This window comes from Dryobates pubescens, chromosome 6, assembly GCF_014839835.1.
Source record: "Dryobates pubescens isolate bDryPub1 chromosome 6, bDryPub1.pri, whole genome shotgun sequence".
NCBI lineage: Eukaryota > Metazoa > Chordata > Aves > Piciformes > Picidae > Dryobates > Dryobates pubescens.
This window is the reverse complement of record NC_071617.1, coordinates 21,600,051-21,612,449: the sequence shown is the minus strand read 5'-3', so window position 1 is coordinate 21,612,449 and position 12,399 is coordinate 21,600,051. Positions and strand designations below refer to the sequence as shown.

The window sequence follows — 12,399 nt, the reverse complement described above, 5'->3', positions numbered from 1 at the left end:
TGAATTTATCATCTTTTTCTAAAGTGCCCATTCCAACCCCAGTATTCATTCTGAGGCTGTTTTCATACCCTCCCTGATTTAGGATGTGGTTACAAAACTGGATGCTATATGCCAGTGTTGCAGTCATCAATACTATATATGGAAATAAAGACACCTCTACCTCGCTCCATCCCTCTTAGACATCTTAAGCTTGCACAGCATGCCTTTTCTACTGCTTCTTTTTTGTGGAAAGAAATCAGAGATAGCAGCCTACAGTGATCGAAGTACAAAACCAAGATGCTTGTTCTAGGTTCCCAAGTCCCAGGCTGTATCTCTGCAGATTTTCTGCATAACATACCTGTGGTAAGGCTTTTCCTGCTCCTAAGCACTGCTGAAATTTGTCTCAAATCATTGCAACTTTCTCTCTTTCTCTGCAAAAAAGTAATAGTATCTGCATAACCTACTGAGCACAAGCAATCTGTAAGAACCTATTTTTAAATTGTGGTTTTGTCAGATCCAGATTTGTCTGGATCCATGCAGTAATACTTCTGCAGCTATAAAAGATACATTAGAACTTGCATATGAATTGCAACCATAGCAATTCTTTCAGCAACTCATACTAGAGAATCCTGGCATTTCCTCTGCAGATGCTTTTGGTTTTGGCACCTCCAGCTGTCTAGCTCAACTTAGAAATTGCTTAACAGCAATAAAAGTACCGGACCACATTCTTGTAGGAATCTACCATTTTGCTTTACCAATGTGGTTTAATTTCAGCACTTTTTTTAGCCTTTTTTCTTTCCCCTTATGTGCTAACTTACCATAGCTGGGAATGCAACATTAAAGTGCACCATATAAAGGAGGCTCTTAGAAGATCTTGTTGAAATTTGTTACCTAATCATGTGTGAGATACAGCACTTTCACAGTCTGGGGCAGCAGCAGAGAGCAGTGTGTGGTACAGGAGAAGGGGCTGAGTTGTCCCATCCAGCTGGAAATCCATGTTGTTGGATCCACAGCTCTGAAGTGGTAGGAGCAAAGTCTTAACATTCTGACCTTTCCAAGAGAGTTGGAGATTTCATAATAAATGCTTACTGAATGGAGCAGAGACCTCAGAGGGTGGTAGCTGTTTACAAACTATGGAGAAAACTATATGTTTGCATTGCTGAGGTCATTATAAGGGAAGTGTTTCTTCATAGTGATAAAATGCCTTCAAAAGCTGAAGTAGTATTTTGGAGCACTGTTCAATGCATATCACTGTTACGTTGTCCAGCCAACAGACAGACCAGTGCAGTGTTGACCTAAGCAATGTGTTCCCAATATGTTACTTGCATACTGTAGGAAGATGGGGGGGGTTGTCATTTTTAGCCTTGCTTGCCCAAGTTACTTCTTACATTTATTATTAATGTTATTCTTTCTTCCTTTTGTGTTTTTTTTTTCCCCACATTTCTTCCATGCCTCCTTGATATTTACATCCTTGAGTGTTAGTTGATCATGTGTCATGTATTATCTCTGTGAGCTCTTCCTGGCTAATCTCTGTTTTGGCATCCCTCTGTTTTTCTCTGACAGGTTATCATTCTCTGAATTCTCTGAATTTTGTCTCTGTTAATGTTAATAATGAAATTATATTAGGTTAATAGTGATATTATTCTCCCCTCTGGTTTCCTTGTAAATTGTAGCAGCAAGAAATAAGAAAGAGCATTGCTGTAATTGTTTCACCTAGTTCAATCTCTGTCATTGGCAGCAATTTATTTGAACAGTATAGACACTGTATGCCATCTCTCCTCCTACTTGGGACCTGCCCTGGGCCCAGTGTGCTCCTCGGTGGTAGCAGCCCTGTGGCTATTGGCAATCAGCATCACATCTGTTCTCCCAAAACCATCTTTCCCCAGATATCCTTCAAGAACATAGCTAAAAATGTCAAGTTTGTAAGGCAGATCAGTGTGCCAGAAAATTTTCTTCTGAGCTGCAGTTAGATATTCTGGGGGAGATATTTCCTAGCTCTCTTTTAGGACTGCAGCAATCATTTGAGTGGAATGCCAAGCAGAGGCCCTTGCTGACTTGTACATCATGTTGAACCACAGTGGCATACATTTATTTCCATTTAAAATTGTGGAGTAGTAGGTGTGTGCTGCAGCTCAGCTGCATACAGCTGAAGCATGGGGCCTCCCTGTGTAGTTCCAGGAAATTAGTTTACTCTATCTGTGACAGCCATCATGTTCACACAGCCTTAGAGCAGCAGAGCTCAGCGTGGGGTTTTTTCACCACGAGCATTAGCCGGGTGAGCCTATGCTCACACTTGCCTGCAGCCATCCTGCCCTGGCTCAGCCTGGCTCAACTCTCCCTGCTGGATCCATGAAGGCTCTGGGTTCCCCGCAGCTTCATCCAGCAGCAGCACCGTGCAGCAAGCCTCTGCATTGCACCTACCAAAGTGGCGGGGCACTGGAGGGAGCATTGCTCCCAAATTCTCTGCTGAGGTGGGTAATGCCTTTACGATCTATTTGTCTGAATATGGCAATCCGAGTTTTTTTGAGCCAGAAAGTATTAAAAATACTTTTCCCTGTGGTTTGGATTGCTGCAGAAAGAAATGCTGATTTCTTAGCTTAAAACAAACAAAACCAAAAAAGTGAGAGTGGGGAAAGTAATAGTAAATATTCATCACCTGGTAACCCAAAGGAGTTTAATTTACTTCAACCATATCTGCATACAAATATAGTCTTAATTCAAGGCATGAGCAGGCAGCACTGGGAGGTCGGGTTACTCTATAATACATTCTTTTTAGTAATTTAAAAGAATGCCAAAGCAAACACAGTTAAAAAAAAATAACCCTGAAAAGTAAATGGTGTAGTTTGTTGCCCTCCATCTGGCAAGCTGTCTCAAAGGTCATAAAATGGAGGTCCTTTGGTGGAACAGCTGGGTTTATGCAGCATATGCAGATTGTTATTTTGGCTTTAAGCCAGATCTACCTAAATTTTCCATTTTGCTTCTATGATGAGGAAAGGTGGTTAAGGTGACTTCAAGAGGCAGTTCTGTGATTTTACTCATATTTGTATTAAAGAGCCTTTTAAGAGTATTTAAGATTAGAAAGCAGCCTAAATAAAATCCAAGTGGATAAAAAAGAGCAGAGTTCAGTTGGTTTATCAAAGCCTGACCTGCATCCAGGCATAGCCTCAACTCATGCTGACAACCAACAGCTCACAGCTATTTATGCACTGCAGATGGGTGTAGTGCAAGATGAACCCACAGAAGCCAGAAAACCTGCATCTGCTCCTGTAGTCTTTCAGAGTGTGGTTGTTTGTGTGTATGTATACATAGTTGTGTGCATAGAGCAAGGAATCACACGCATCCAGGAGTCCTCTATACCATCACTACTGCCAATTCAGAGCAGTGTGTTTGGTTGCTTTCTCGCTGCCCACCACGTGGGCGGCATGCGGCCTCTGGCTGCTTTGGCAGATCGGATGCCAATGAGCTGCTCTCCGCCGGCCACATGGCCAGTGCATTCCCCTTTGGCTGGTTCTGCCCCACACTGACCCCCCAAGAGAACAGTCTAGTGCTTTTCACCTTGTCATCATTGGCAGTGCTCCTGAGCTGAACACAAGTGCCTCTCCTTGCTGGGGGGAGCTGCCACCAAAGGGAGCTGGAGCTGTAAGAAGTGGCTTTTCCTGCTTAGAGTCCTGGAGGGACCATATAAGCAAAGAGCTTTTTCCAGAGAGTTAAATGGAGTTTTCTGTAACAGAAATAACCTATGTGAAATAAAAATGTAGTTGGCAAGCAGTATAAAGGCTTAAGCTTAATAAATGCAATATTTAGTAGTGTATATTTGCTGCTGAGTTTGTAAAGAAAACCAGACTGTAGAGCTGGCAGGAGCTACCAGCTCAGCACCAGAAAGAAGAGTACAAGAGGAAATAGCATCAAGTGACACCAGGGGACATTTAGGTTAGACATTAAGAAAAACTTATATACAGAAAGGGTTATCAAAAACTGGAACAGGCTGCTCATGGAAGTGGTTGAATGTCCAGCCCTGGGTATATTTTAAAACAGGCAAGCTATGCCTCAGGGATATGGTGTAGAAGTGGCTCTGGTAGAATTAGATAATGGTTGGACTTGATGATCTCAAAGGTCTTTTCTAACCATAGTGATTCTGTAAAATGCTCAATAATCATAAGGCAGCGGTTGCCTTCTCACCCAAGGACAGACTGAGCATAGTGTCCTTCCGGGGGTGTGTTCAGCTGATAACAATCCATTCACTTGAACAACTGACTGAGAATTTTAAAAGATGAGACATTGCAGTCTGTGGGTAAAGGTGGTGTAGAAGAATATAAGCTCTTGGGAAACCCAAATATTTTCACCAAAAATATTTCACACCATTCACTAGCTACAGGTAGTGCTTTCTGTGCTAAAATCTATTTTAAATGCAAGCATTTAGTGGTCCTTCCTCTATGCTTTTTCTCAGCTAGACAGCACATTAAAGATGGCTTCTTTATTACATAGAATATACATAGAATAAATCAGGTTGGAAGAGACCTTCAAGATCATCGCGTCCAACCCATCAACCAATCCAACACCACCCAATTTACAAATTGGGGTTTGTATATCTTAGTCATTTTACTCCTATCTATATAAAACTTAGGAAATTATAAACTGTGAACAGTCAGTAAACATAGAGTGTATGTCACCATACATGGCTGTAGTTAAAGAACTCTGTGTACTAACCTGTTTAATTACTTAGATATATGAGTAAGGATAGATTTCAGGGTGAAGAACCATGAAGTTTGGTGTAAAAGCTCCATTTAATTACAGAGCACTATGTTTCAATTGTTACCAACAATAACAACAAAACCTTTACTCCTTTAGAAAAAGAATTAAAAGATATGTTATGTTTTCTATCCTGATTACTCATCTTTTTATTACATCTTAAAGAGATCTGCTTTTGCTTAAAATTATTTCTCTTGGGTGAAAGAGAGCTGGGCAAAGGCAAACCTCATGAAGTTCAATAAGGACAAGCGCAGGGTCCTGCATCTGGGAGGAATAACAGCAGACACCAGTACAAGTCAGGGATAGCCCTACTGGAGAGCAGCTCCACAGAGAAAGACCTTGGAGTCCTGATGGACAGCAAGTTCTCCATGGGACACCAATGTGCCCTTGTGGCCAAGACAGCCAGTGGTATCTTGGAGTGCCTTAAGAAAATTATGCCCAGCAGATATAGGGAGGTTCTCCTCCCCTTCTACTCTGCTATGGTGAGATCACACCTGCAATACTGGGTCCAGTTTGGGGCTCCCCAATTCAAGAGGGACAGGGGTCTGCTGGAGAGAGTCCAATGGAGAGCCACAAGGATGATTGTGGGACTGGAACATCTCTTCTGTGAACAAAGACAGAGAGACCTGGGGATGTTTAGTCTTGATAAGAGAAGGCTAAGAGGGGACCTGATCCATGTCTATACTGACGGGTGGGTGTCAAGCTGAAGGTGCTAGTCTCAGTGGTGCCCAGTGACAGGACAAGGAACAATGGGTACAATCTAGAACAAAGGAGGTTCCACCTCAACACAAGGAAACACTTTTTTATGGTGAGAGTGATGGAGCACTGGAACAGGCTGGCCAGAGAGGTTGTGGAGTCTCCTTCTCTGGAGACTTTCAAAACCCACCTCGATGTGTTCCTTGTCAGCCTGCCCTAGGTGATCCGGCTTTGGCAGGGGGATTGGATTTGATGATCTCTGAAGGTCCCTTCCAACCCCTAACTTTCTGTGATTCTGTTATATTGCTTGTGGAATCCCAAGAAGAACTCACTTTTCCTACCAGAAACTATCAATCTGTGGCAGCTGCTCTTTCTGCAAACTACAAGCTGCGAACTTGTTTTCATGTGAGTGCCAAAGGAAAACATCCTGCAGAAGCTGGACCTTTGTGTGTGCTGAGACTTCTCTTTATACAGAGCTATTTTTAGTACTTTTTATAGGGGGATATTTTTAGCATGCGTGTGGGGCTGAATTCTATTGGTTAAGTGCATTAATGTGAAAGATAGGAAAGTATATAAAAATCAGCTACTTCAGGCAACAAGGAACTTCTGTTAAGAGATTCTGTTAGGAACAGCTTCTGATTCTCTGAGATTTCATTAGGGACTACTTCTGTTAAGGGCATCTGAGACTTCTGTTAAGGACACTAAGACTCTGTGATGCTGGGGATTCTGCAGTGCTGTAATAAAGGACTTCTGAGAGGACTTCTGAGATTCTCTGCATTTCTGGAATTCTGTTGTGGAGCAGCAATGGGGTTCATGCATTTCATTCGTCACCAAATAGAACCCTGGATCGGGGGAGCAACAGGAAACTCAGGTTAAAACATCAATCCATTCCTTAGCTTTACCTGTAATCATGAAAAACTGTTTCTCAAGCTGCTAAAGCAGGTGTTTGGTCTTTGCAGGCAAGTGCTTCAGAAAACCCCAGCTTAGACTGCTCATGTGAGCTTGTGATAAAATTCTGGTTTGATTCCGGGTCTCGCTCTGGAAGTGGGGTGCTCACTGCTGCTGCGACCTGATTGGAAACTTGAAATGTTCTTTCTTGTCTTCTTCCTCTGTAAGTTTTTTCTTTGCTGTGCTTCATGGCCCAACCCTTTTGAATTTATCCATCTTGGAGAGCTGCTGTTGAAATAAGAATTGGGTTTCTCTAAATCCAGCTCTTCTTCACTGCAACAGTTTATCTATATAGTCACATAGAACATGGGTATTTCTGTATGGCATTTGAGGAAGTACAAATAGAGGATATAAATATTAAGGAAATAATGAGCAGCAGAAGTCAAGGCATTATCCTGGGGTGAAAAAACAAAACAGTTTTCATACAGACCTTGCTGTCACAACAAAGAGCAAGGAAAGGAACTAAGGACTGACAAGGTCAAAATTCATCTCTTGGTTTCAGAGTCATGGAAAATGGTCTTAAGATGTCCATCCCCTAATCAAGTGGTCTTCCTCAGGAGATAATTAATCTGCTCTTAAAACCCTCCAGAGATACATCTTTTGTAGCTTGTATGCTCTGCCCCACTGCCCAACTGTCCTTGCCATGAAAAAGTTTTTTTACGAATGTCTATCTGGCATCTCCTTGCTTCCATGCAAGCCCATTCATTGCTGTGTCTGGACTTAGGTATATTCTGAGGCTATTATGATCATTTCCATGGGCATCATATTTTCTCAGAGTAACACATGAGGCTTACTGGACTGGATCACTGAGCTTTCAGCAAAACTGATCGTAGAGGCTAGTACTTCATCAGTGTACATTCACCTCCACTTCTAATGAAAGTTGCTGTTGTTAGGGAGGATACAGTGATGCTACAGGTCAGTACTTACAGTTTCATCTGTTCTCATCTTCAGAGTTGACTTTCAATTATCTTTCTGACTTGGGGAGGTTAAAAATACTTGGGATACTCTGGCAGTCTGTGGCCATCTGGTAGAAAACAGCAAAAGTATTGCCTTGAGATGTTGCCTTACAAGTCACTCAAAATACATCATTCTCCAGTGGCAGAATAATCTATTGGGAGAGGAGACAAAGAAGCAATTCAGCATTTTTGTTAGTAACTCTAATTCTTTATCAACAGTAAAGGTGTTTTATTTCAGTTTACCAAAGTGAAAGTTGTCAGGTAAAGAAAAGTGTACTGAGATTTTTCCAGTCCCAGAACACAACAGGAATAGGAGTCTAGTGTTCTTACAGGAATAACAGGACAAGAAAGTCAACAGGCTCATTTGCTCTTGAAGTGTCATGTGGTGATGTCAACAATGCTTCAGTGCTAGCTTGAGATGGATTCATCTTGAAAGGTTCTGTTCTTATTTGAACAATAATAAAGCACAACTGAGACCCTACGTAGTATGCAATATAGGAAATAATTGATTAGTTCAGCTCAGCTGTGTGCTGGGTATTTACTTCACATGCACCAAAATACCCAAACCTAGGCAAGATTAAGGGTTTCTTTACATGTTGTTCATATTGATACGAAATAATCTGTATTTTCAGATAACCATTGCCAATTGAGATCATTGGTGACTACACACAATGCTAAACACCATGTATGAACTAGCTATATTTAGACATGCAAGTTGAACTTCAAATATCTGTATTTCCCTTCTCTAGGTAAAAATAAAACCATAATGAAGGAGAGACTAACCTCACTTGTATCAGTAATGCAGTAGGGCCATGCCTTAACCTTTTGGGTTTTTTAACAAACAGTTTAGGTCTGGTCTCATGAACCAGCACCCACCATGTTGCTTGGTTTGTTTTTTCCAGAACATAGGAAACTTGGCAATCTGACTGTGACAGTGAAGAAGACCGTCCCTTCTCCAGAAGCAATACAGATCCTCTACCAACGCATGAGATACGAATATGAGTTTTATTACTACGTCAAGGAACAGTTCCACCTGCTAAAGCGCAAATTTGGACTGAAGTCTCATATCAGGAAACCACGTCCCAGACCCGAGTTCTTCATTCCTTCTCCCCTGGAAACAGAGGAACCCATAGACGATGAGGAAGAAGATGATGAAAAGTGGCTAGAGGATATCTATAAAAGGTGATGGACGGAAGAGCTGTCCCTTCTCTTCTGGTGACCCCCTCCAGCTTTCTTAAGATTTTTTTTAATTATTATTAAAAGTAATTCCTTAAGGAACTGAGTTAATGCGCAGCAGCATTTGACACAAAATGGAAGAGACCATTCCCACATGCTGGGGCCATCAGGAGATACCTGGTTTTGCAGGTTTGGTTTGTCGTATGTTGTTGGCTCAATAGCATCCTTGCTAGAGCATAGTTAAAGAGAGAAGTATCTATTGTCTATCACAAAATAACTTTTGAAGTACCCCAATAGTCCTCTGGGAAACCTGCAAAACACTAAAGAATAGATTAGGTGGTCTTGAAAAGTAAATTTTACAGACTCTCCTTTCTTCTCCAGAAACAAGTCTTCATTGCATAGCACTGCAACATTAACTACCAGCAACACGAACTACGAGCAGTGATCCATTTGAGAAGAGCTCCTCTCTCTGCCCAGGGCACACTCCTACCCCAGTGGTAACGTCAGAGAGCCATTGCTGTGTCTGTCCACAACCAAGGATAACAGGCTCATAAAGGGGCTTCTGAACTACCCTCTGCAGGTGTAGCAAGGCTGCTATTCTGGAAAACTAGTATAGAGGACGTAAGGCAAGTGGCAGGAACTACATGAGTTTGATAAACCCGTCTAGTTCATAGAATCATAAAATGGCTTAGGTTGGAAGGGACCTTAGAGATCATCTACTCCAACCTCCCTACCATGGAGAGTTCACAGAGTGGAAAAAGTTACCAGGTCAGTAAATGGCATTAAGATATGAAAAGTGTAAGGTGGAGTTACCTAAACGGTAGAGTTTTATTTCTGCAGTTGAATACATTTCTATTGGACTCTGAAGGAAAAGGTGCAGCATACCCTTTTTATGTTCAAGAAGGGTGTTTGTGGACTTTTTATTCTTCCTATGGGTCACAAATAGAAAGAAATACAGACAGTCACTCATTAGGAAAAAAAAAAAGTTAGATGATCTGGAACTCCTGGTATTTCTGTGATCACAGATTTTCGTTGCTCACATCTGAACCTGACCACAGCTGCATTCATCATGGCTAGAAATAAAATTTACAGCATGGACATCCACAACTTCTCTGACTGAAATACTTCAGAATGATAAAACAAAGAAAAGAAAGTATGCTCTGTGAAACCAAAGCTGCTTTAATGATTCGTTCTTAAGAGAGTCACTGTGAAAGTTGCCCTTGTTAATCACTACAAGTATTATCAGCAAACACTAGAGAGGGGATGGGTGGAGGCTGGGAGGGTGAAAAGAAATAGCTCCGATATGTGACATGCTGTTGTCTTCATGGTGGATATCCCTGGGGTTCCCTGTGATAAGTGGGCTGGGCAGAAGTAACAGGCTTGCAGGCAGACCTATTTTGACACCTGCTTCATAGCAGAGTAGTGGCAATTTAGGGGTCCTGATGAGGCCTTGACCTCTTGGGCTCCATTGTTGCCATAAGAAATTGGACTAGTAGAGGATAATAGCAATAAATTCCTGTCCTAGAGCACAGGAAATAAGCAAGGCCCAGGAGCTGCACCACCTTGCCAGGATGAGTCCCAGTAACACTGCAGGGGCAATATACCTCTGTCTAAATCCCGTCCTTTCTCAAACATGTACTGGGCAGTTTTTACTTCCTATTCAATGGCTGCTTCAGCAGCATCACTGCCATCTGCAAGGTCATGTTTCAGTTTGCAATTACAAGCAAAAGTTATTTTGTGATGGACGAGGCATATAAACTCAGGCTAAGCTCAGATGTGTTTTCCAAGGGTTTCCCCTTCTATGAGCCCATTAAGAGCCAATAAACATAGCCCATCTTCATCACCAGTCAGCCTTTACCGTATCTACACACAGAGAATGAAAATAAAGAAGCGTAATCGTTTTAAGATAAAATCCTAACTTACAGAAAATAGTATGTAGAATATTCTGTTCTCATTATTAAAGTCCCAGGTTGGTGGTAGCAATGCACTACTGTGGGGGAGCACACTGAGGTAAGTTGAAAATGGCACAGATAACAACTAACATATTAGCTAAAATATAAATCTGCTGCATTGTATATTTTTAAGTGGTTTCTATGAAATTACATTGAAAGAGTAATGAATAGTTTACACACTGTGGAGTTGTTATATTTTGGAAAGAATTCTAATATTCTCACCTTTTCTGAAATTCTGTTTAAATCCTTTTTGCCAACATTGTAACAGAATAATCAGTCACTTAACACATTCCTGCTTCCTACAAGTTCACTGCCGCTTACAGTAAAGTCTGTTTTCATCTGCCTGCTTAATGGCATCTTCAGCCATCGTTACTTAGAACCTAAATACAAAGCCTGTTTAATCACTTACTTGCTAGGTTTCAGTGTTGTATTTTTCATACCAAACAACCTGGCCTCTCCTTTTTGAATGGTACTTCATAAATGTATCTGGCACCAAGCATCAAAGATTCCTGGTCCTGCAGCCTATTTGTCTGCCTTGAAATCTATTTTGCTTAATTGTTAAAAGGTACGTTTTAAGCTGGTTAATCTTAGACTTATTTATTGAAACTTTTCAGCACATTCCAAATTCTAAGTTGCTCAGGAAGAAGTTGATTTAAATGATTATATTTTGGTCTGATGAATATTTCTTATTAAGAAAAAAAAAATAATCATGTTTTGTAAGCCTTTAGCCCATGACAGCTTTGTAGGGAGTGCCATGCATGTGCTTGTAAATCTTTGTGAGGGGAAGAAGGTGGTGCTTGACATTTATGAAAACAAAAAGAAAGCGTATGTGCACACTAGCTTAGCTATAAATGAAAGCAATGTATGTTTTGGGATGAAATATTCTTTAACTTATTCACTACTATCTCTTGAAGTATAAATAAGCCATATGACTCTATTTTTCAGTCCAGTGAAGTTTAAAAATAAAACTTGTACATTTCTTCTTGGCACCATAGTCCACTTCCTTATGCTAGCTTTCTTGCCTGGGTACAGCAGCTGTGGGTAAGCTGTTGGATTGGCACCTGGCAGAACAGGACTGGATACAGCACAGTTGATCATCTGGAAGTTATACTTCAGCAGTGAGATTTGGGCAGGTTGTTCTCTGTCCCGAAATGCTGGAAGTGTGCAAGTGAAGTCAGGATTATTTTACTGACCAGAGATGTGCAGTAAGTACCTTGAAGTATGTTGTCTCATGCTTTGTGGCTGCTAAGTAGAAAGAAGTTTTATCTAGGAGAGAAAGAGCTTGGTCCCTATACACTGAATTTTACTAGATGTGGTATTTGATGGCCTGGCATAAAAGCTCCAATAGTCCAGAGTGATACTGTGATGTAAGTGAAGCCTTGGTGCTATCGCAATAAAGAGAGAACCAACTGTTGTTATAATGCAGCATTCTGGAAAAAATAAATTTTTGTCTTAAGTTTCAAGTGACAGTGAGAAATGGTGCAGGTTTTTGTTCCTGTTTTGTTCTTTTCCCCATAAATTGTGCTGATTATAGAAATCCTAAAGTTCAGGTATCTGAAAAGTTCCGTGCTTACGTGTAGCAAGGTAACTCAGCAGGTCTGAAGGTATGTGGAACTGATGGCGTACTTCAGGCATTTCAATTTCTTTGCATTTCTGTGTCATTGGAGCTTTGGTGAATTCATTGAATGTTATAATATAGAATGGTTCATAGTACTTCAAAGATACAAACAAAAGCATAAATTTAAACACTGGAGAGCAGACCTGTGTATTCTAGCCATTGAATTCTTCCTCCATACAATACTTGATGTAATAAAAATATTTAATATATAGGTAGAATTTTTTGGCTAACAGAGGAAACCACACTGCGTTCCAACTTGGGTCCTCTTATCAAATGAAAAAAACATTGTCTACCAAAGAGTAAAACTCTATATCCTCTTAAAACA

At 40.9% G+C, this 12,399-nt stretch overlaps 1 protein-coding gene across 1 annotated transcript in view; it reads left to right on the top strand.

Moving 5' to 3' along the window:
* The window catches only part of UST (uronyl 2-sulfotransferase), a 163,095-nt gene extending 151,078 nt beyond the window's left edge, over positions 1-12,017 (top strand). The window contains exon 8 of the mRNA XM_054162725.1: positions 8,231-12,017. Coding sequence (XP_054018700.1) covers positions 8,231-8,514 — 284 coding nt within the window. The 3' untranslated portion in view covers positions 8,515-12,017. The remainder of the gene's footprint in view (positions 1-8,230) is intronic.
* The last annotated feature ends 382 nt before the right edge of the window (positions 12,018-12,399 follow it).